Source organism: Diabrotica undecimpunctata, chromosome 6 (assembly GCF_040954645.1).
Source record: "Diabrotica undecimpunctata isolate CICGRU chromosome 6, icDiaUnde3, whole genome shotgun sequence".
NCBI lineage: Eukaryota > Metazoa > Arthropoda > Insecta > Coleoptera > Chrysomelidae > Diabrotica > Diabrotica undecimpunctata.
In genome coordinates, this window is record NC_092808.1 from 63632315 (window position 1) to 63659284 (window position 26970).

The 26970-nt window shown below is 31.7% G+C and overlaps 1 protein-coding gene across 1 annotated transcript in view; it reads right to left on the bottom strand.

Annotated features, from left to right (window-relative positions):
• Nucleotides 1-1842: 1842 nt before the first annotated feature.
• Cbl (E3 ubiquitin-protein ligase CBL) overlaps nucleotides 1843-26970 on the bottom strand; it is a 242503-nt gene continuing 217375 nt past the window's right edge. The window contains exons 6-8 of the mRNA XM_072534757.1: nucleotides 13989-14063; nucleotides 10157-10459; nucleotides 1843-9695 (exon numbers count right to left, since the gene is read on the bottom strand). Of these exons, the coding sequence (XP_072390858.1) occupies nucleotides 9255-9695; nucleotides 10157-10459; nucleotides 13989-14063 (819 nt within the window). The 3' untranslated portion in view covers nucleotides 1843-9254. The remainder of the gene's footprint in view (nucleotides 9696-10156; nucleotides 10460-13988; nucleotides 14064-26970) is intronic.

Genomic DNA, 26970 nt, shown 5'->3' on the forward strand with positions numbered 1-26970 from the left:
CCGTAATCTTGATTTGTCCCTACGATACCGCATGATAAAATGTTATGTATATACATAGTGTACTATTACACGGCGTGGAAGCTTGGACGTTAACAGTCAGCTCGTTACGACGTTTAGAGAGCTTTGAGATGTGGGTATTTCGTCGTATGCTGAAAATTCCTCCTTATGAATAGAGAACGTGAACTCATAGAAATTGTCAAGACTTATCTTAGACACATATTTAGACACGACAGGTATAACTTCCTTCAGCTTATTATAGAAGGGAAAATAGAAGGCAGACGCGGCCCGGGTAGAGGACAAATTACCTGGCTGCGCAACATCAAAGATTGGACAGGATTAGACTTTCAAAGTTTAATAAGGAAAGCCCAAAATAGGGAAGACTTTGCAGAGGTCATCGCCAACCTTCGCTAAGAAGACGGCACCTAAAGAAGAAGCTAGTAATAAAAACAGCCACTATGCAACAACTTTGTATTTTTGATTTCTCTGGCAAACTCCCTTTCTATTGGACCACATATAAATAAATGCTTAATAGTTTGATGAACGAACATATAAGGTAAGTGTGATTTTTTCTTGTTTTTTGGTTATGGTTTTTAAGAGAGGTTAAGCATATTTGTCATATTTTTTTTTATCTTTCTTAAACTAATGGTCTTTAGGCGAAAATAAAAAAAGTTGTGCCCAAAACACTTTTTGTGCACTGCTTAACACATCGCTTGGATTTGGTGCTTTAACAAAGCTGAGGCTGTATTTGTAAGTGCCAAATTTTTTTTGCAATAGGTAGCGGATTGCCTTCCTTCTTTTACAATGCGGCTAAGCTAACTTAGGTTTCTGACGTAATTGTTGGAAGAAGAAATCCTACTTTCGCCGTAACACAATGGACATCTAATTCCAAGATACTTAGAATAATATATGGCCAATGGGATTCTCTAAAACAAGTTTTCCAACAAATTACATATAGAAGATTATTCATCCGCTCAAGCATCAGTAAAGTAAAACGACGGCTTTTTGAGTAAATACAAAAATTTTCAGTCTGTCCTCCTTGTCTATACGGATATATTATTTGATGTATAACAGAAAACTCTTTCGACATAAGCTTTTGTGCTGACCAGATAAGAAATATGAATACACTGCTAAGCGGCAAACGTAATGAAGAAAAATTCAGAAATTTATAGCTGCATTAAGAGCAAATGTTCCTATTGTACATCGTGATAGACGCAAACGAAAACAGTCACACAAGAACAAATTTTTAAAAATTCTAGACACTCTGAATCAACAAATAATCATGCGTTTTCAGGATCTTGAAAATATTCATTTTATGTAGTCAATAGATGTTAAAAGGTTCAGAGAATACACCAAAGAATTCCCTACACATGCACTTAAAAATTTGAAAATAGTATACGGGGATTTGTTTACCGAGTTCAACGGCTGAAGAATGAATTCTACTCAATGAACTGATAAGTACAAACCTGTTTTATGAAGACATCATCGACAAAGTCTAAAGGACCAGGAGAATCGACTTCATATTTAAGAAATAACCGTTTTGTAAGTCGAACTGTTTTACTAAAGAATGCGTTTCAGCCTAATTAGATCTTGCAACTATTGCTTCAAAAACGATCCTTCTCTATCGACTTTTTTGAGTAGGTATTGGACTTGGATGAGGAATTGTAGTTGGGAGATTAGGTTACTTTAGGTTTTGACAAGATTTACTTTCCCTCTTTCGAAACCCGCGAGGGCCACTGCATCTGAACAATGGATGTCTATGTTCACTAATTATTTCATTTTGCAGTATCTAAAAAAACTATTAGAAAGTAAGTAATAAGAATAAACTGATTTCATGAACTATTTTCTTTATTTTGAATCATACATAAGAACCGTTGCATGGGCGAGATATTTACATGAATAAAAAACATATAACTTTAATCAGTATATGTACAGACTTTGGTAACCACTTTCCTGAGAAAAATCATAATTTATATTTACAATATTATCAAGTAGTACGCAAAACATAGTGATTCATAATAAAAATTCCCTCGTAGCCGTCAAAAAACGGCCATATAGAACACACCGGTCAATTTATATCAAGGAAACACACTTTTAAAATCTTGTATTAACATGTATGAAATGTACATATGTATAACATATGAAATATAATAGAAAAGGTTAATGCGAGTGGCATTCCATCTTATATACATATTTTATTACTTTTCTTTCCTTGTTGCGAGCTATGTCGACACTTTCTACTTTTATTTTACTATGAACTCGTATTAACCTTCTAAACGTTCTAAATTTTTGGCCTTGCTTTCCTCAGGTAGATGTAGCTTCCTCTATGGATGTTAGTTGTTGCTTTGAAAACCCAAACTGAGTTATGCCTATATATACTTTCCTTATTATATATATATATATATATATATATATATATATATATATATATATATATATATATATATATATATATATATATATATAACTGGAACCAACAAGACGATCTTATAAAGCTCTACACAAATTATAGGGTACGCTGACGACATTATAATATGTAGTCGCAAGAGACGATGACTCTGATAGAAAAAGCGACAAAGAAAATTTGGAGTTTCTTTTAAAAATATATGTGTTTAGACTATAGTGTATTTACTTGATATAATCAGCCGGTATACAGAAAATCCATACATTGTACTAATTTATTATCCAACAATAATTGTATTATCAGACTTTTATTATTTTGTTGCATTTCTACAGGTCAGTTCAAACAATCTAACACCAAAATGGTTTATGTAGAGATATAGCCATAAGCGAAGTATAACAAAAAAAAATTATTTAAATTGTGGTTATTTCAATGATTATTAAATATAATAATATATTAATATTGAAATTTATTTTTTTCCATACAATTAGATTTTGTAATCTATTTTAATTTAATAAATTCCAATATTAAACATATTAGATTTCACCTGATTTTTCTCCTAATTTTTTCTACCCTATGTTTTGGACTATTTTATAGCTTTTTGGTTTGTCTCATTTCTTTTGGCCTACTAAATGTAACTATTATAATGCCTAAATGCTATTGTTCTTTTGTAGTTTTGTTTGAGTAAAGTTAATCGTCTTTTTTATTTATCATGATTACGCTTAGTTCTATTCGTTTTAAATCGTCAGAGTTGTTTAGAAGTTTTTTATTAATATTTTAAAGCTTTTAGAGTAAAATAGGTACATTTTTTACTCTAAAGAAACCAAGTTTACCATACGTTTCCTGATGTACTAAATGTACTTCCCCATCCATTTAGTACACTTGATTTTGATCACTTTTGTAAATATTTCTTCATTAAGTTTATCTTTCAATTATATTTTCTGTAACTTTAATTGAATTTCTCTAGCCAGACGTCTCGATATTTCGAAAGTTTATGGTACGACGTATGGATAATTTATAAACATTTTTTGTTTCATACCTGATATTTCTCAATTTTGTATCTCTTATATTTCTCATAACATAGTCAACTGCCATTGAAAGCATGTAAGTGATAAAAATGAAAGCGTGAATTAAGGCTGTTTTCGTTTTATTGTATATATTAATATACCTGTAAATTGACATTTTGAATCATTTTGTTGATGTCGAAGAAACTGTTATTGGTTTCCAATTTTCGAATTTTACTAAATTATTGTTATAATAAACATTTTTTGGTATATTTAATAACAATCTCTTATTTTCCATCATCCAAAATAATTTACAATTATTTAAAGTTATGTTAAAAATAAAGTTTAACAGTTATGTTGCTGCTCCTGCATTGACTTTTACAAGTTTCAAATGAATATTGGAATTCAATTCTACATGTTATCATCATCTATTGTAGTCAATACAGTTTTATACATTAACATTGTTGTTTAGTTTTTGTTTGATGTTCCTTTGGTTTATGACTTTATTCTATATGTCGTTAGTTTATGTATCAGTTAGATATTTCTGTTATGGTTTTATGCCTACATAGGCTTATTAGCGTTATTTAGTCTTGTTTCCACGTATACGAGGAGTGGTATCCTCGTATACGTTCTAAGATTGACCACGCAAAAGAAATTGTTGATGAACTTAAATTATGCTTGGCGTCAAAAATACACAACGTGACGGGATACAATGAAATGAAAAGACCATACTTTTCAATGAATTAATACCAGAATTTCTTGATCGAGTTGTTTTATCAATAAATTTGTAGTATTTTGCTAACTCCCATTAAAATATATTCTTTTAGTTTAGGTAGATGAGGATTTTGTTTTCTACCATGGAAGCATCTTCGTTCTAAGATTGACCACGCAAAAGAAATTACTGATGGACTTGAATTATGCTTGGCGTCAAAAATATATAACGTGACGGGATACAATGAAATGAAAAGACCATTCATACTTGTCAATGAATTAATACCAGAATTTCTTGATCGAGTTGTTTTATCACTAAATTTGTAGTATTTTGCTAACTCCCATTAAAATATATTCTTTTAGTTTAGGTAGATGAGGATTTGGTTTTCGACCATGGAACCATCTTTGGTGGTAGATTATTGAACCAACTAATTATTTGTTAGTAGAATAATTAAAATAAAGCGTATTTCGTATAATGGGATAAAAACATGTCTCAATTTCTCCTTACGACACGAACACCCAGTATAAGATATGTTAAAAATACTCTTCAAAGCTTACCAAAATATTGCGAAATATCCTAATGCTATAATTTTAAATACAATAATTTCAATAATTTAATACTTAATTTCAATGCAAAAATATTTTTTGTTTTCAATAAAACACTATAAAAATTAGATGAATTGAATATCCTATTGAGACTAGTTATCTTTTCAGCCTTACGGACCCTTTTTCTAATCTTAATTGAAAATATATTCAAAACCATATTTCACTACTAAGTCTGAATATTAAAGCAAATTTTATTAATTGGAATACTAATTGACTGACGAATAAATATGAAAATCGCGTACATCCTTCTCTTGTTTATATTTATATAGAGAATATATGTTTCCAGTTGATAAATTCTGTTCATATTAATGCCAAGAGCTTTTTCATTTAATGGTTTTCTTTACAAATTTACTATCCCTTTGTTTCTAAGAAGAAAAATATTAACAATTGACATAAAAACAAGAAAAATGCTGTTCTCTTGGCTGAGTAACTGGTCAAAATATTTCATTCATATAAAATTACCGAAAAACTAACCTAGAAGTACAGAAATGAAAAATCAGAGGAAATAATCCTAGTTATTTTAAAAAAGCGGTCCAAAAAATACACCAGGTTTAACTTAATTAGAGCAGTACTTCGTAAAATAATTATTATGCAAAGAAAGTAAAGTAGAGCTACGTTTATCCAGGCCTCTGGAAATATTATTGAACAAGTAGGTACATAGAATGATGAACATCATAAAAATATTACAAAATAATTTGAGTACTTTGCAGTATTGCTTTTTTACGGAAACCGTTTGTTTTTACAAACCTATCGTACTCTAGCCAATTGGCTTATTATACATCTTCCCTTCATGTAACTTTCTAGCTCAGATATTAGTGTTAAAAACTACCTACATATTTGGGACTGGCAGCTTTACCTGCCGCCAGAACTGCCGGTCTGAGGAAATTAAACGTTTAAAATGGTCAATCACGGAAGTAAGCGAATTACGATGGCCTGGGTTAGGAACACGCAGATACAAATATGCTGTATTGTATTATTGCGGAAGCGATAACGGAAATATACAGCATAGAAATGGAGTAGGCATTTTTAGGTTGTTTGATTTTTGCCAAGAACACAGTATGGTAGTAACAAACACGTGTTATAAAATACATCAACGCAGGCTGCATGCTTGAAAAACCCTTGAAGATAATCAACACATACGAAATCAGATACATTACATTCTGATCAACAAAAGATTTAGAAACTCCCTCTGTAGAGTTACAATATATCCTGGATCGTATATTTGGTCTAACTACAACTATTTAGTCGTTGACGTACGAGTAAGTCTAAAACGGGTAGAGAAAAAAAGTCAGCAGAAGAATTTTACTATTTAAGGCGTCAACAAAATAAAATCGAAAAGGATGTAAATAATTACATGGAGGAAATAAGAAGGTGTTAAGAAAACATGGAATTCATTCATGACAATATGACCAATATACTAAACGAACAAATATATTAAAGAAACAACACTGGGTAACGCAAAAAATACTAGCAGAAACAAATTAGAAAAATACAGAAGACTACAAAGAAAATAAAACAAAAAATACGAGCGGCTAAAAAAAGTGGATGATGGATAGATGTTCAGAAATGAAAGAATTAGAAAAGAAGCATGACATGTTCAATATGCACAAGAAATTTCGTGAAGTTGCTGTTGCCTGTATAATATAAAAATCACTAATATTTTAGTAAATTCTAGGAAAAGATATTGATAAACGAGAACTTATTGAAACATCCAGTAACTATAATTGTTTAAAGATAACAGGCCTAATATACAGGGTAATGTAAATCAAGAAAAATGACCTGCAATTTTAAAATCTGAAGTTCAGATAAGATCAGACAACAACTGGCTTGGTCGTCATTTCATATTTGGAGTCACATTTTGTCGATCTAAACAAATTCCATTGAAAGTGATTCTAATCATCGACAACGCATCAGGTCATCCTCGTGTACCTTTAACTAGTTTTGACTCATTGTCACCTAATACAACTAGTTTACTTCAACTGGTTGGATGGATCAGGGAGTCTTTATAACATTTAAAGCTTATTACACCAGACGATTGTATGCATACTTGTATTTATAAAGTTATAGGAAAAAAGAATGAGTTCTCTGTTAAAGATTTTTGGAAACAATTCAACGTTTTAGAAGCAGTGAGAGTTTTTGAACAATCTTAGAAAACAACACAAACAAGGTTAAATGGCGTTTAAAAAACTTGAAATTAATGAGCGATTAAAAAGTTGTTGATATCGCCATGGAAATAAATTTAGAAGTGGATAGTAATGGCACTAGTGACGTTCAAAAACTACTGGATTCTTACAATTAGGAGCTAACTATTGATGAATTCATAGAGATTGAAAGATTGATTGTTTACATCCAGTTCAAACAGAGGATCAAAAATGATGGTTGGAAACTTGGTTAAAGGCCTTAGTTTAATTGAAAAATGATTACAAATTTTAAAAAATATAGGCTACAACGAAGAGCGCATTACTTCTACAAAACAAGGAAAAAAGTATAAGCATGCTGTGAGAAAATTTTGCAGGAGAAAAAAAATCTTATTTGAGTCGTCAAACGTAAAACTACTTAGTTTGATGTTATAAAGCCTTCTACATCAAATAACTTCGATTAGCGATTTTATATTTGTATATCCTAAGATTTTAATAAACATTTTTTGTGTAAACTGCTAAGTAGTTTTTTAGCTTCCGGTCCCAATTAAATAGTTATTTATGTACCAAGGGTGTTAAATAGATGTTTATGCCCAGAGGGAGACGATGTTACAAACCCGAATCTGGCCCGAGGGTTTGTAAGTCGCCCGAGGGCATATACATCTATTAATACCCGCGGTGCATACAAACTTTTATGTCATACTGGTCGCTATTGCATCTACAAATAAATATGTTCTAAATAATCCGAAAATTCGATTTCATTTTGACAATATATTTACTAGTAATTACTTTATCGTCCGTGTTATGTTGCTATGCTACTGAAATCTTATTATCTTTTTGTTTGTATATTTACGCCCGTTTGGGCCATAAAGTACACTATTACGTAGTTGGTAACCAAGCAATAAAAACACAATAATAAACTAGTATGAGATAAAATAATTTATATACATACATATACGAAATTATAGCCCACCTTATGCGAATTCGACTTACCTAAACGGTTTTCGCTCGGTTCCACCTATCGCGTAAGTTGGGGTTATTACTATATAACAAAAAATATAAAACAAAAAAATTGAAAATAAAAAAAAATAAAACTAAAAACAAAAATAAGAACTTGTAAAAATGTCTATTAGTTAGGGATATTAAAAATGTAAAACAAAAATTACAAAGTGTAGAAATTCGCTCTTTCAAATAATAAAAATTGGTTAGACGGATGGATCTAGTAATCCGCAGTCACATTTTCAACCAGGCATACACACATATTGTTCTGAAGCTATTTTCTTAATATTTTTAATTAAATGATACTTAGAACATTAAGCAAACTTATGATATCAAAGCTTTTTTATACTTATATTAGAAGAAGGATTAACGATTGGCATTAAGCCAGACTGGACGCTGATAATTAGCTCGTTACGTTACGACGCGTGGAAAACTTTGAGATGTGAATATCCCGCCGCATTGTAAAAATTCCATGAATTGACCATGTCAGAAATGAAGAAATTTTAAGACGTATGAATAGAGATCGTAGGGTTGTAGAACTTATTAAAAAACTGAAAACATCTTATCTTGGGCATTCATTCAGACACGAAAGATAACTTCCCTCAACTAATAATGGAAGGAAAAATAAAAGAAAAGCGTGGTCCTGGTAGACAAAAAATGACCTGGCTGCGTAAAATTAAGGATTGGACAGGACTAGACCTCCAAACACTAACAAGCAAATTTGTACAAGTCATCGCCAACCTCCACTAGACACGGCACCTAAAGAAGAAGAATTAAACGAGTCTTAAAAACAAAGGTGAAAAAACTATATTTAGGAATTAACAAGTTTAATTTTAAAACTGTTTTAGAAAAACATTTTCAGTGGATCATCTAACACGGTAACATTTGTTAAAAATTAAGAAAAATAAGAGCGTTATGATAGTAAAAATATAGATTAGAATTGTTTATTAAAACGTATGCTAATTAAAAAATGTAGACGATGCTTAAAAATTTAACAAAATCTATTTCCTTAAAAAATTTCTATAAAATTCTAAAACAAGTTTAACAATCTAAAAAAACAAGAAAATGATAAATTTCTCTCCTTAGAAAATTATTCTAAACGGCATTAAAACCAATGATATTTGTTTTATTCGACCTTCATAAAGATTTTTACAAACAAATTTATTTGATTATAAAATTATTAAAGTTGAATATACGCTATAAATCAAAATATCTATACTAATGAACATTAAATAAGAAAGATAATAAGGCGATGAACATTTTTTAAAAAGCTTTATTGCCTGAACTTTCCTCTTCGTTATATAAATAATATAATGTTTTTAACAGTGATAGTAAAATTTGCTTTAACATCGCAGATATAACCAAATAAAACAATTAACAAACAATGAATTAGGTCTGCTATCCCAGTTTCGTCCCAAATTCGTGCAAAATATCACAAGCCATATCGACATTATTTCTAGTAATCCCTAAAGCTTTTATTACAGCATCACGAGAATATCCTTCACTGACTAATTTTTTTATATAATCCATATTAAGGTTCTCGTACGAAACGTTGGTTGCTTTTTCTAATGGATTAATTCGTTGCTGTGTTTTTGGAGTTGCCTCAATTTCAACGTTTTCGTATTGCAAAGAGTGGCTTTCCTGACTGATATTTGGCGTAGTGTATGATTTCGGTGGTTTTAAAGGTCTCGGTGTACTTCTGTTGGAAGGACAGCTTAAATGCCTGTTCGGTAGTTTGGTCTCTGTTGTAGTAGTGGTGACGATACTACTACGATCGTAGTAATCACTATTTTGGATAACTACGCCGCATATAGTTTCTGGGGAGCTTAGTTCGATCACCTGAAAATGTTTAGAAGTATTAATGCAAATATTTTAATTGAATATTTTGTATTTGTTTATTTAGTAACGACAGTTGTGTTCTCTAGATGTTACATTTTTTTCAGAATTTACTCAGCGTTTATTTTTATTTTGCTCATGGAAAATGACAATGAATATATCTAGCTATATAGAACTGTTGATTTCCACAACAACGGATCGAAATCAGTTGATGTAAAACAAATGCTAATACAGTTTGAAAAAACTCTCATCTTTTTTATTCTTTGATGTTGCTATATATGTACCTGCTATGTAAAACTTTTACCTGCTTACATTCAGAAGAAAAGAACTGAGCAAAATCTACAGAATAGTTTTTGAGAACAGTTTATAATTGTTATAATTGCGGCAGTTTACTCTATAATAACACTATTCAGATAGGCTGTGAACAATATTAAATAATTTAAAAATGTGTAACAAAAACAAACCTCATGCTCTCCGCTTCCAGCTCTATGTAATTCGATATTTAACATAGAGCTGCTTTTGGGAATTTGAGGCACTTCTATGTTGATGTGTGTCAAATTAGTGACGGATTGCGCTTCGCTAAGGCCTACGCCGTTTCGAATACTGGATGAGGTAGGAACGATTGTTGGCAGAATTGTTTGTTCGTGAGTCGGAGAGCTCTTTCGAGGAGGTAAAGGGGGTGGTGCTGCTGGTGGTACCACCACTGGTACGTTTCTTCGTAAACATCTCGGACTGCTCCCAGGTGAAATCATTGGACTCGCTGAAGCCTGAGCGCAGAAAAAATATATTTTAAATGGTTTATAAAAATAAAGGATCAAAATAATGCATTGACTTTGGCAAATCACTATACTAAGTCCTATTGCACATATCAGATAAAACTTCGATTTTTTTGAAGGTTTTTCCTAATTGTTCTAAAATTATTTTAATATATAAAATAATGTTTGGATAATTTTTTTTATTTTTTGGTATAATTAGTGTATCATTCTTTCAAATCTTGTAAGCCTGCCCCATTTTGATTAGAAACATCTTGTCAAATTTAAAGTCATTAATTGATTCCAACCAATTTTTTACATGCCAAGTAATAAAAGGTCTATTTTGAAAAACTATTTAAAATATTTAATCCGATTTTCAGAACATACTACCATACTTTTTGTAGGTACTTGATTATTACAATGTTTTATATACTACAAATATTACATCAACACTTCGCAAGGTGGTTAATTTGAATATTATGTAAAAAAATATTTTAAGGTGACTTCAGGGTGTCAAATTCATAAACACCCTGTTATGTAAACAAGAAAACTGGTATTTATTTCGTCCTAATATATCATTAAATAATTTTACACAATGATCATTATTTTCTGTCCCTCCCCCTATTTATGATTGTTTGACCTTCAATCTAATATTGTTATCAATATTATAATTATTATTGTTGATCGTCGTGTGAAGTCTCTGACAGTCTCTGTCATTTGACTTGTTCGTTGATGAGATCAGCATATGTGCTTGTTATTTAAGAATAAAATACAAATTATTTTTGGCTTAAATTTCGTTGCAGTTCGAACGTAGTTTCTTAACCAATTTCCTTAGATTTTTTTTGCAGTGTAATGTATTACCTAAAGTTATATTTAAGCTTAGCCTAGTTTACATTCAAGTCTGTCTCACAATTTTATTTTTACAGATCAAGAACTGATGCAGTGTACGAACTCATTTATGAAACGTTTTCTCTATATGTAATAAAGTAGTAATATACATGAATTTATCTCCAATTTCAATTGAGCGAACTCAGGTCTCACCCGGGCGCTTATTAAATTGAATATTAGTTTTTAAAACAATGATAACCATCGTTATAAATTATAGATATTATAATATAAAAAGTTGTACTTATATCCTTGCAAGATGTACCTACATTATTGATGTTTACATATTCAGCGCCAAGCTCTATCCTTATACTACGAATTTTCGAAGAATTTTTTTGCTTTATATCTTGAGTTTTTAAACTATTTTATAAAAAATTGAACCATTTTCCGACTTTTTTGTTAATATTTTTACATTTTTTATTAACTGTGTATATTTTTGACACACTAGCTCATGGAATGGTTTTTGAAGGGTATATATTTTACAGGCCATGTGTATCTTTGATTACGTATACACATAATATTTTTAGTTTTTTTGTTTTGAGATTGACAAATGGAATCAAAACAGGAAAATTCGTGTAGGATGGCATTAGGGGATTAGATAAAACAGTTTTAGCGTGTTTAGTACATCCGTTGTCTCGTTTTTGTGGGGTGTATAGGATGAGAAAACTTCTTGAGGAAAGAAGACCAAAAAAGCCAGAAAAAATTCGTGCCTGAATGTAGATAAAATAATTTTATTGTTTTCACTATATCCTTTCTCTCTTTTATTAAGAGTGAGCGGCTTCAAAGTATTTTTGTGTAAATGTGACTAGATGATCTAACACAAAATGAGAGACTATAGTAGTAATGACTCTGTTACACATCCAAACTTTCATCTTAGTAGTTGTGAAGAAACATCAAGTGAAAGCAAAAGTGATGAAGAAATTGTTCCACTATCAAAGCTAGGTAAACAGGTTCTAAAGAAGAAACTTCAACTATGCAACTGTTTACACAAGCAGACCCAATAGACTTTCATGAACTATTTTTGACTATCGATATCCTAACTCTAATGATGGATCAAACAAATTTGTTCGCCACGCAATGCTTACTAAACGCAGGAACTTCTATCCAGTCAAGAATGCATTTATTCGATGGATGGGTTTGGTAAAGTTCCTAGCAATAAAGGATTATTGCAGAGTTCACAAAGTGTATGGTATTCCATTATTCTAGTTGAAATATAACGACTAAAAAGCGTTTTAATCTAATTTTAACGTTCGTACATTTTGTCGAAAATAGAACTGCTGATACTAATGATATATTATATAAAATCAGCGAACTGCTGGACAAATTTATTAAAAATTGTAAAAAGGTTTATGCATCGGATGAGAAGATCTATGTAAGTGAGTCACTAATACCTTGAAGAGAAAGACTAATATTCCGCCAATAAATACCAAACTAGGCCGAGGAGTACGGTATAATAGTGTACAAACTTTGCACTGAGAAAGGCTATATTTCAAATCTCTCTGTTTGTTGATCTGTTATCTATGACTGAAGCTCCTGAGGAAATCGACATGTCAATAGCAGATGGAGCGTGTATACAGATAACTATTATATAAGTGTTCCACTTGCATGTCGTTTGAAATGATGAAAGATTCATCTGGTTGGCACGTTGGAGGCGCACAGAAAATACTTGCCCAAGGATGTCATGGTAGCATCAAAATAAAAAGAGGCGAGATATCGGCCAAACAAACAAAAGATGGTATTGAGGTTTTGAAATGGCGCGACAGGCAAGATGTCAAAATGCTGTCTATTAAAACATCTCCTCTAAAAGTTACCCTCAACGCAAGTTTAAGAAAATTCATCTATAATCAAAACCAAAATGTATTATAGAATACAATAAGAGCAAGTCATCTATTGATCTTAGCGACCAGATGGCAACATACGGATCTGGCAAACTTGCTTTTGAAATTATATGAGGTAAAACTTTGGTAAATGCTCATTTTTTATAATGAAATAGGTAACGAAAAGAAGTTAACCATCACAGAATTTCAGGAGTAAGTAATTATTGGAATGTTTAGCCGAGCTGGCACTGGTGATCTATAACTTCGAGCAAAATATCCGCTAGAGAGACAAACACCATCTAATAAAAAATGAGGTGGAAAATAAAAAAGTTCGTGGATGCTGTATATAATATATTATAGTAAGAAATATGGAAGACGCGGAAAAGGAATTGAAGGGACAATAGTCAGAGCATGCCAAGTTAATTCAGAATGTTCCATACGTCATAATTTCATTTGTTAGGAATGTTTTAATGCTATACATTAGATTTAGTTAGTTGAGAAATCTTAGGATAAAACGAACGTTTTATTTTATTCTATTTAAATTAGATAACAACGATTTGATATTTTTGTATGTTGTTAGTTGACGATATCATAGCTGGGACCTTCATAGCTTTGTGTAGGCCAGGACATTCTTTTTGCCATATAATACATCATTAGTGTGTGCGTAAACGATACACAGCAATAATAACGAAAGAATCCGTGAGTATCTTTTTTGATCACAGCATTTTACAATCTGTATCTAAAAAAAAAGATACACAAGGCGTCAAACTTGTTAATTTTAGTGCCTATGAATATTATTTTAATACAATTGATAGTAGAAAAATAAATTATACTATACTTACCGAAATCTCGCTTCTAGGAGTGATGGACAGCGCATGCAAACTGCTTCCTGCAAAATTCCATATTTCACCTGTATCCTACAAAAATAAAGAATTTTTAGTTGTTGGAATTTCATTTCATTTTCTACACAAAGGCTTTTAAAATATTCACTTAAAGCGTAGACACAAAAAATAAATCTCTGTTGCAGTGTAGGTTGATTTCGTTTTTTATTTCCTTAAAAAAATATATTTTATTTGGATTTAAGAATGTGGAACGCGTATGTCTCAGAGTTTTAATCAAAACAGAGAGATATCGTAGGGCAGGGAAAGTTAACGTTTATGTTTTACCAATATAAAATGTAAAAGTTAATATTGTTCCGAAGCTATTTTCATTTAGTATTTTTACTAGGAATTAATCACAAGTTTAGTTTAAAATATTTTCATTTTAACGTTTCGATTTGCACTTATTATCCTCAAGATACAAATTAACAAAAAAAAGTTTTGTTACTTTTTAATTCAGATATATATGTATTATAAATTTTATAGTTAATAACCTTAAAATTATATTGTTAATATTTTAAGTAGCGTTCCTGGAACCACTTTATTGGAAGATCGTTGTAGTTAATTTCTAGTAAAAATAGTACATTATAAAAATTAATGTTAACATAATGAGATTTGCTCATAGTACTGGTAAATAGGTTAGAGACCAGGATTGCTATTTTTTCATGGGATTTGAGTAGCTAATTAGTTAGATTTTGATGTATATCTATTAAATATTAGTAATAGGTATAGAAAATAAAGGAAAACAGATATCTGGTTATATGAATTTAAGCAGAAACAAATCAGATTGAGGTTGAGTTTAGAGGTAATACTACTGTATCTTATTGTTAGTAGTGCGTGATTTGACTAGATTTGTTTAAGTAAAGTATGGTCTATTTATTTGATCTGTGAAGCTATTGTTACTTTATTAAAGTATTCTTAACATTATACTATTGATTAGGTTAAAAAAATAGAAATAAAAGGAACTATAACTTTAATGGAGTTTTATTGTTTCAAATGATCAATGGACCCCCAAATATAAAAAAAAAAACGCGGAATGCTAGCATATAAAGGGGTGCACTTTTAAAAAAGGGGTGAATTAGTCTCAATACATTTGGGTATAATATGCATTTTTTGTACATATATAACTACAAAAAAAATTATTAATATTAAATTTTTTATCGAAATGTCAGCTTTTACGGTCAAAAATAATTTTTCTGACAAAAATATATTCAAAAAACAAAGCAAACAGGACCACACGCGATGTTTTGGGTCACTTTTGGGTTACTTTCTTTATTTTTTCGCAATTATTGCTCTATAACTTTTTTCTACGCAGTTCTAGGTATATGCAATTTTACTTTTAATAGAAATAAAATTGAATTACCTTTAAAATGGTTCTATGACTACATTTAAGCAAGATACGGTCCTTTAAAGTTTTCTATTTTTAACGATTTTTTACAGCTATTTTTTAAATTTCTCATTATAACTTTTTTTGTTGTTGGACATTTAAATATATGCATTACTAAAAATAAAGGAAAACTTATTTTCTGTACTTTAAAATATTCCATTATAAAATAGTGTAGGACTAACGGTAACCAAGATATGGGTAGTCAAAGTATTATTCTTGCAACGATTTTTACTAACTTTTATGGATATTTTTTAAATTTCTAGTTAACTTCTAGTCTTGTCGTCAAGAATTTGACCTCTAAAAATCATACGAACAAGCCGAATTTTGCTGAGAATGTCAATGGGACCACAAAAAAGACGCAAAAAAGTTTGCCACCCCGGACTTCCCTAAAAACCCTCGTGGTGGGGGCGGGGGGTGGTTGGGGAACAGAAAACAGATTTACCAAGAATATGTACGTCGTAAAAAAAATATTTCAAGAAATTTAGCTGAGATAATTTTGAACAAAAATGTTTATTAATACTGTTTCTGTAGAATGAACCGTTGCGTTCTCTCAGAAACAACAGCGATCGGCGATTTTGAATGCCAGTTCAATTCGGCGCACGTGAACTCAATTTTTTAAATAAAATTTATACTAACTCGACGGTAAAAAGTCGATATCTTTTGATCGGAGTGTCCTATCTACAAAAATCAAAATAAATTTTAAATGTGAAATGCATTATTACAAACTATTTGTAACTTTGAGTTTAAATTTTTTGATTTGTTTTGTTTGTTGATATGTTTCGTTCAGTTTAAGATGTGTATGTCGTTGAAAAAAAATTGTAAGGACATAATTTTTTGTATTATACGATGAAAAATAGATCGATATTTCCGATTTTATAATTTTCTGCTTCATCTTTAGGTACTGTCTCCTGTTGCTAATACCCTTTTCTAATACTACTATTTACCTTTGAAACTTCAGTTCTGAATAAGTCAACGGAACTACAATGATAAGGGCGGAGGCGGTATCTTTGAATGAGGGTACGTACATTTGAACAGTTCGAGTATTTATGACTGTATACCGAATATCGTGATGATGTCACTTGGCAACATTGTCGAACATTTATTCAACCCATCCAAATTAAATCTGAAATACTGAAATCAGTCGACTGTCAGCTTGTGTATCTGCCAGTTGTATATTTTTGGCGTGTTTGGTTGTAAGGAAGCACTTAGATAATTTTTTCTTTCCACAACTTAAATTCACGAAGTTGTGTACCGGTTGTATTTCACAGGGTGACTTTGTATCAGAGTCGTGTACCTTAGGCGTTTTTTGCAACGTAAGTTATGTATTATATTTTTATATATAAAAATGTTTTGTATATATTTTTTTTATAGTTGGGGCACAATTAACCGGACCATTGAACCAGACATTTGAACAGTGGCCAATTCCATAAAACATTTTATTTATCGTTACTAAACTATTTAGACTACAAAATGGTTAGAAATTACGTAAAAAAATGAACCAAATCAGAATTTAACGGGGAAAACATGTTAAAAGCAGTCAAATGCGTAAAAAGAAAATACCTATCATTAAGAAAAGCTACCGAAAATTATGGATTAAGTCATACTGCATTTTTTTATCGATTGAAAAAACTGGGCGATCGTGATACTCTTATAAATTTCCAAGAAAACTTCTCTTCCAAGCACACTTTTCGGCATGTATTTAGTAGTGATTAAGAAGAATTTCTAAAGGTATATAGTATATTTCAAAATGCTCACAAATGAACTATGAGTTGACTTATAAAATTCTTCTACGCACGTTGGCCCTGAAATATGCATTAAAGTAACTTCGTCATTGAAGTGTAAAAGGTGTGAAAGTGAAGGTGTAAAAGTTAATATTGTTTCATTATTTATTTTTATTTTTAAGCTGGAAAGAAAGTTTCCAGACTCTTGGGTAACTTATAAAATGGCAGGCTTGGATTGGGTAAAGGGATTTATGAAGAGGCAGTCAACACTATCATTACGCAAACCAGAAAACACAAGTCTTTCAAGAACTACCAGTTTCAATAAACTTAATGTTTTAGAATTTTACGACAACTATAGTCAAGCTCTTCAGAAATACTCTTTCGCTGCAAATAGGATGATCAATTTCGACGAAACTGGTGTAATGATGGTTGTTCAAGCTCCGAATAGTATTATAATCGTCACCTTTCATCCGCATTGCACACATAGGTTACAACGGCTGGATGTATCTGTTATAGGGCCATTTACGGCAAAATATAAGGTTGCTCAAATAATTGGATGCTCTACATTCCGGTAAGACCATTATCATTCATACCTCATCTTCATAACTCTTTTACAATCAAAAATATAGTAGCAGGCTTTAAAAAACCTGCGTCAATTTAATAGAAATGCGTTCTCGGATGATGCGCAAACGTCCACAGGCAGGCCTAGTGTAAAACAAACCAGAGAAGCCTCAAACACACCTATTGAACAACAGCCATCAACTAGTTCTTGTACTTACAGAATTCCTCAACCTACAACTGTTATTGAAGCTTCCACCTCTCCATTATTTCTTGTTCAGGCTGTTCGACCATTTCCGAAGGGACCAGCTATAAGTGGCAAATCGCGCGATAAAAAGCGAGGCAGGTTTAAAATTATTACTGAAACGCCAGAAAAACAGGCTTCAGAGAAACAGAACATAGATAAGGAAAAAAATTAGGATTACAAAGAAGGTTTTACAAGAAATTGAAACATCTAGCGAAAGTGATTCATTTTTAGTTCATGATTCCTATTCCTATAATTTATATGATGATGATGTGTGTTTCGAAGCCCTGTCTGTAGATGACTACATTATTGTTAAATTTAGAAACAAAAAAAACTTGTTCAATACGTTGCACAAATTAACGAGAAACCGCATAGTGATATATACGTGCCATTTATGAAAAAGAAAGGATCAACATTATATTTTCCTGAAATCAAGGATATTTCCACAATACAAATACACGATGTAGTTCGGAAACTGCCATCTCTCTCCAAAACGAAGGGCAACAATCTTTAATTTCATTTAGGTTTGACCAAAGTTAATTTAATTTTCGATAAATTAATGTCATTATTTTTTTACTATTTTAATAAAGTATAGTTGGTTTATGTAACGTGTGCTAATATTGTTCAAAAGTATCCCATGAAGGATACCTTTCAACATTGGTCTCAAACAAAATAAAAAATTCCTCCTCTCCCCTACTATTTTTAAAGATTAATCAACCAGGGTATGAGCCTTCTTCCAGCATTACATACTTATCTCTTCTTATTACTCGACCCAGCTACTGCAACTTTCTTATCTTAACGGTATTCATTTCGTTTTCTTATACGCCTAAAAAAATTTTTTCAGAACTTGTTACTCTATTTAGTCAACACTTTTTTCTTACATAGCTTTTTAAATGAATTCGAAATCGTCATCGGTTTTTTTATATCTGCTGTTGTTTTGACAACTCTACTCTTGGACAAATTACATCACATATTATAGTTTTATTCATGTTAAAACGGTATTATATAATACCCACGAACTAGTTTTGGTTGGTTGCATTTATTAACATCAGTAGCAAAACCAATGTTGTATAACCAATCGCATTTACTCATATTTTTCATTTCACAGTACGTGACCAAAGTAGCTCATTTTTATTTCCTTCGTACTGCTTCTTTTCTTTTACTGTTTTTATCTTTGTTAAGAATCCTATGTAATAAATGACAGAACAATTAACAAAATTAATTAATAAAATTATAAAACATAATAAAATACCGGAAGAATGGAGATCGAGCGAACTAATTCTACTATTCAAAAAAGGAGATAAAAAACAGCCAGAAAACTACAGAGGTATAAGCTTGTTAAATACTACGCTAAAACTTACAAGTAAAATTTTACAAGTGCTAATAAATCAAAGGATAAGTTTAGCAGATGAACAACAGGGGTCGTAGTGGAAAATCGTGTACAGATACAATATTTGTTATAAAGCAAATTACTGAGAAATCACTAGAGTATAATAGACCAGCATTTCTGTATCTGATTGACTTAAAGAAAGCGTTTGACAGAGTAAGACTCGAAGATGTAATCCATCTTCTGTATAATAGAGAAGTTCCCCTAAATATTATAAAAACTATGAAAAACATCGACCAAAACAACAAAATGGAAGTCAGAATAGATGGACAACTTACAGAACCTATAGAAATAGGCAGCGGAATAAGACAAGGGGATTCATTGAAGCCCATGCTCTTAAAATTTGATCATGAATGAAATCATCAAAAACATTAACAAAGGAAGAGGATACAGACTAAAAAACAAAGAAATAAAAATACTCTGTTACGCAGACGACGCAATATTGATAGCCCAAGATGAAGATAGTCTGCAAAGACTGGTCCACAGATTTAACATAAGAGTAATATAATTTAATATGACAATCTCATCTAAGAAAACTAAAACAATAGTAGTCATCAAAGAACCAACCAGATGTAAAATAGAAATTGATGACATCAGTATTGAATAAGTTATGGAAATAAAATACTTGGGAATTACACTGTCTAGCTATGGAGACCTGGACAAAGAAGTAAGAGATCAAGTACAAAAAGAAAATATACTGACAGGATGCCTTAATAACACTATACGGCGAAACAGACATTAACACTGAGATGAAGTCAACAATTTATAAAGCCAGTGTAAGACCAACAATGACATATGCCTCAGAAACAACATCCGACACAGCCACAACCCAAAGGCTACTGGAAACGGCAGAGATGAAAGTACTGAGAAGAATTACTGGAAATATGCTGAGAGATCGAAGGAGAAGTGAAGACATTAGAAAACAATGTAACGTATAGTGGATAAATGAATGGACACAAAATAGAAAAAAAGAATGGAATAACCACATAAGCAGAATGGAGAAGAGCCGTGTCGTCAAAATAGCAAAAGATAAGTCACCACTCGACAGAAGAAATATCGGACGACCGCACAAAAGATGGAGTGACAACCTTCCATAGTGGTATTAATCCACCAATGAACAAGTAGAATTGTTTATAAAGAGGAAGAAGAAAAAGATCTTTGTTAATGTTTCCGTGTTTGTTACGTGTTGTGTCCATGATATTTTCCACATTCTTTGGTAACACCACATCTCAAAACTAGCAAGTCTTTTTTGAGTTGCGTCTATAATTCTTCAGGCTTCAACTCCATATAAAAGGGCAGAGAATACGTAACATCTCAATATTCTCTAATAATAAATACAATAAATATAATCTCTATTCCCAGTTTTCCATTGCATACTACTACTTTTATCGCTTCGGTCCCATTTTAATTTTGCTCACATCCCAAGTAATTGCATCAGGGTACTTTCTCTAAAGCTTTTCCTATAACGTAGAATATTTCGTCTTCAATATTGTTCTTCCTGACAATCATATTTGTTTTTTTTTTGTTCAGAGCCATTCCATACCTCTCGCAGTACTGCGTAGTGCGATCGACCAAAATTTGCAACCCTTCTCTGCTGTCCGCAAGGAGTATTGTATCGTCTGCATATCTGAAATTATTTACTAGTGTTTCGTTCATTGATATGCCTTCATTGATGTCTTCTAGTGCCTCTTTAAACCTCTTTTCTGAGCATATATTAAAAAGTAATGGGGATAGTACACATCTTTGTCGAACTCCTCTTCTTTTCTCAAAGTCAACTAGACAGACAGCCAATGAGTCACTTTCAGCTAGCCATATTAACCAAACAGTTAAAAATCCCACCAAAAAAATGTTCTGGGGCTGTTTTTCATACTCAGGATCTGGCACTCTTATTCGTATTGAAGGTATGATGAATGGTGAAAAGTACAAAGCCATGCTAGAGCAACGCTTAGCTATAGAGCTTGACAAAGTACAGGCCGAAGGGACTGCAATTTTTCAACAAGATTCAGCAGCTCCGTGTCATGTATCGAAGGTTATGATAAAATACTTCAAGGATAATAATATTACCCTTCTTGATTGGCCTGGGAATTCACCTGACCTTGATCCTATTGAAAATTTGTGGGCAATATGTAAGGCTAAAGCAAAAATTTGACTGTACGACAAAAACAAAAATGGTGGAAGCAGTAATTAAGGTATAGTTTAGAGATGAAGCAATCACAAACAATTGCAAAAAACTTGTGGATTCTATGCCTAGAAGACTCCAGGAAGTCATAAAAGTAAAAGGAGGTCATCTTAAATACTAATTAATGAAAAAATCTCATGTAAGTGTACCTAAAATAAATTATATTTACAAATTAATTCTGTTTGTTCACATTAATTCGCACAATACTGTATGAATGTGTCACAGTTTACATCTCGACTTATAAATAATGTAAATATTGCCTCTCAAGTGCCAAAGCCTTTTTTAAGTTTTTTTTGCGTTTTTTGCTTATTGGGATGAACTCAAATAGCCATTCTTTCGGAATTTCCCCGGTATAGGAATTTTCATTGATTTAAGATTTCCGCAGGTATTTCATCCGGCCCCATGACTTTATCATTTATTATACGTTTTAGTGCTTTTTCAATTTCCCCTTTGTAATTGTAGGTCCATTTCTACCTTTTGGTTCTATTGTCTTCAGTCTTTCGTCGTCTTCAAATAGCTTAATTATATATTCTTCTCATCTATTTATTTTCTTTGCAGTTTAAATGAATATTTTGTTGTTTTTGTCCATTATGTTTGCAACACTTCTTTTTTTGTATATGCCGACTTTTTCTTTAACTTTCCTCTAGTTATATGTTACAGCTGTCATGTTATTTTTCTAATCTTTCTATTTCTGCATAATTTTCTGATAGCCACAATGCCTTCACCTCTTTGATTTTTGTTTGATTGTTTTATTCATGTTTTTGTATTGTTGTCCGTTTTTATTCTTGTACTTTCTCCTTTTCGATATCAATGACATTATTTCTTGTGTTATCCATTGTTTGCTTTTAGGGGATCTCTCGCCCTCCAGTTGTTATTGTAGGATGTTTCTCAGGATCTCCTCCAACTCTCTCTATTTTTCTGTAGCGTTAAGTTGTCCTTGTATTTCTACTTTCTGGACTTCCTTGTGTATTTGTTCTTTGATCTGTTGGCAGAGAATAGTTTCTTTTAGTCTCCTTAGATTCTAGGTGTTTTGGTGGCTGTTTTTTTGTATTGTCTTTAGTTTGACCTTCATGTCTGCTGAAACAACGTGGTCACTTGTTATATCTGACCTACATTTAATCGATACTATGGCGTTACAGAATCTTTGGTTTATAATGATGTAGGCCCTGGTTTTTTAATATGTTTTCACCGTTATCTCTAGGGGCTTTCCAGATGTATGTATGTTCGTTGTCCTTGCAAAACTAAATTAGCGTCTCTCCTCTCTCATTATGTATTCATAGTTCATATTCGCCTACTACTTCTCAATCTCTTCCTTTCCCTACCTTCGTTTTGAAGTTACCTAAAATAATATTAACTTTTTTTGGTTTCTTCAGTGTTTTGTCTAATTCATTGTAAGATCTGTCCATTTCTTCCTCTATTCTATCAGATGTCGGTGCGCAATTCTATTGGTTATCGGTATAAACCCTTCGGCGCGAACATTTCTGACAGTAGGATTTTTATTGGCGGGTGGAGCTGATGATATTTTCTTTATGAGAGATCTCCATGTCAAAGGTAACTGAATACCGTCATCTCTTTTATTGAGACAATTTAGCCTTTTTTTCAATTTTTATGGCTTCTCGGATAATCCTGGGTCTATAGAAGCGGATGGGGGCTATGGTTCTGGAGTTTTCATAATCAATTTTGATATTATATCATATCATTTGATATTTGATATCATAAGATCTGTTAACCTAATGTTCATAAATCCTATTTTGGATTCTACGGTTTGTTTGACCTATATAGGATCGGGTTGTTCATTTAGAATGTTGTCTTTAAATGATCGGACAAGAGATGAAAGCTTTGTTGTGGGTATGCAAAGTACGAGGACTTTGTCAAAGCAACTGAGTTGCTCTCGTAGACATACCGTCTCAGAACTCGCAACTAATGTAGAGTCATATGTCGCCCTGTCACCTATCCAACGGTAACTTTAACATCTTAAATGTAAATTAGACATAATGTAGATCAAATCTTATTTAATAATTTTTAAAGGGTTTTTACCTACATATTTAGTGGCTACATCCATGTATTAACTTGACACTGATGATGGAATATTTATTCCGAAAACGTTTTGTCAATGCAACATAGCCCAACTGGGTTTTTTATATACCTTTTTATAAAGGATTTTATTCAAAATTTAAATAAGTTGTTAAGTTGAGATTTCCTTCAAGAAATAATGGTCAAATAACGATTCCCTAAATTGCCAACCCATACATTTAATTTCTGAGGTGTTTGGGTATCTGCCTCCATGAATAAATAAGGATTACTGTTACTCCAATAACGACAATTATGTTTATTTACGTCACCATTTAACCTAAAAGTACACTCGTCGGGAAAACACGTATTGTACAATCGATGTTGGTTGTTATTTATGATTTCACTAAATTCTTCACAGAATTTAGTGAAGTAGAAAATCACCGAATCAACTGCTCACGGAGCTCAATCCCGTTATCTTCACAGACACACAAACGAATATAATCTGCTCAAATACCAAATATGAAAAAATAACATGGCAATATGAACAATGGCAATCAGATATTCTCAGAGTAAAACCGATCTTAATAGTACACAAAAATAATTAAAAGACTTGATAGCAGCAGTAAAAATGCACGTTTTCAGGAATATCTACAAAAACTAGATCCATCTAATACCACTGAGTACTTGAAGGTTACAAGGACTACCACAAGGTCCAGTCGAAAAAGCCAAAATATTATCTCAAAGCATCAGAAATCCTGCAAAATATCTTAAAAATCTGGATGAAAAAATGGAGAATCAAAATCAATGAAAACAAATCACTACACCTAACATTGACCATGCGTAGCAAAATACGTCCGACTATTTACCTAAATGCTAAAGAGATTCCACAAGCCGATAAAGTCAAATATCTACAATAGGTAAACAAGGTAGTGATGCAACGAATGTCATGAACATTCGCGAATGCGAATATTCAGTTTTTTTTAATTTGGCAGTTTTAGTTGTGTCCGACACTGCCGACAGTTTCATTTGCGCGAGGTGTGTAGTTAGTAGTTAGATAAGTACAGATAAATTTAGTAATTCAGAAATTTTCAGAATAATATACAAATAATGTACTGTATTACATTACAGTGTATTGTACATTATTTTTTTGTATCTTGTTCCAAAAAATGCTAAATTATTAAATTTATCTGAACTCATCTAACTGAAGTCGTAGACATAATATATAACAATACCATATTACATATTATATCAGTCATACCTATACCTATGATATTGTTAAAATATCATATATCAAAAGTTACTATATATTACGTCTATGACTCAAGTGTCACTCCATTCGCCCTGCTCTGCTCGTACACAAATACAAGCGAATTTTATAGTTATGTGTGGTTAGCGATTTATTAACATGAGTAAATCAAATTATAGTGAAATATGGACTTATATTACACCACTTTGCGATACTGAACGATCTAAATGCAAGATGTGTAACAAATAATATTCGAGAAAAGGAAGAACTACAACGGCCATGAGAAATCATTTAAAGGCACTGCATAAAACCGAGTTTTCCAAATTAGAAGGGTTTGAAAATCGAAAACAAGTTGCTTTTAAGTCACTTGAACAGTCATCATCTTCCCATCAAGGTACTAAATCTACCATGAAACAAATATCGCTTTAAGAATTTGTCGATAAAACGAAACAGTGAGATAATAATTCTTTGGAGTCATTGGCAGTGGATAATTCTATAAGTGAAATGGTTGCGTTGGAGGACTTGCCATTTAGTATTGTGGCAAGTGTTGGATTCGTAAGACTTATCAAGCATTTGTGTCCATCTTATAATTTAAAGTCGCGTCAGTATTTAACTTTATTTATATGCGATAAATTATTTGGCAAAGTAAGTCAGAAAATTCTTGAATTACTGAAATCCTTCGAAAAATTATCATTTACTACCAACATTTGGTGTGATAATTGTTCTAGAGTTTGATTGCTGAGTTTAACTTGTCATAGGATCACAAAAGAATTTGAAAGGAAAATGATATTGTTGAAAGCAGGAGTATTTAATGAAGACCGCCACACCGGAGAAAATATTACTCACAAACTTGAAGACATCTTGCCGTTTTGGGAAATACCCAAAGAAAAAGTAAAATGTGTAGTTCGCGATGCAGGTGCTAGTATGAAAAAAGGTGTTAACTTATTAAATGTTGAACATATTGACTGTACTTCTCACAAGATTCAAAACGTGTTAAAAGCAGGGATAAAGGCTCAAGAATCTGTCGTCGTTGCCATACAAAATGCAAAAAGATGGCAACTCATTTTCATCATTCGACAGCTGCCCAATATAAAAAAAGGCTTAATCAAAAATCTCTTAAGATTATGTAAGAATGTAACCCCGTTCATCTTTTAATCCGTAAAGCTGTCACAGAATACTCATCGGAAAAACGCGTGGCAGGTGACGTCGACCCTCTTACATGGTGGAAAGTGAACAAGGGAAGATACCATCTTCGTTTTCCTATAGTACGGCAATATTTAGTTATACCACCAACGAGTGTCCCGAGCAAGCGCTTGTTTAGTGGCGCTGGACTTCTTTATACGCCACATCGAAACAGACTTGAAGGAGAAAAGGAGTCGAAGCTTTTATTTCTAAAGTTTAATATTCCTCTATTAAACTTTAATTATTAAAAAATAACAGTTCTCTGTTTTTACTTAGTGATAACTTGAAATAAGTAAAAACAGAGAATTGTTATTTTTTAATAAGAGAGAGGAGTATTTTTGTTAACACAAAATTAATATTTTTGGAAAAGATGTTTAAGCAAATGGCTGTATGTCTGTTTGTTTAAACTCTTTACATAAAAACACATATGACTATTTTTAGTTTGTAGTTGAATAATTCTTAGCTTTTTCAAGATGATTGTCTAAAATTACAAACTTCAGTATAATAAAAGTTTCAGACAATAATTTGTTTTTGTTTGTTAAAATAAAGTGAGTTTTCTTAATAAAAAAAACTGAGAAGTGAATGTATTTTTATTTAATTAACCTAATCTTCAAATTATTATTTTTTTATATTCATATTCGCAAAATATTCGCACAAATTTCACGAATGCGAATATGCAAAAATATGCGAATATTCGCGAATGTGAATAGATTTCGCAAAAGAAAGAAATATAATCATTATGATCACGTACATACTTCCAACATAAAAGAATATACCAAGGAACATGGCAAACAACAACAAATAAAATTTTTATTAAAAAAAATTCTATATAAAAGGTGTATATATTCTAAAAACATTTCGGGCTACACCACAAAACATTTGCGGACTAATAAGTCCATAATCAGTGCAGATGCCTGGAATAAGTATCACCACTTTAATGAAAGCAAACAAATGTTAAATTTTGACAAGGGTTAAACCACATGTGGTTGAACACTTACCAGGTACACATGAGTGAAGTATGTGGGCAAA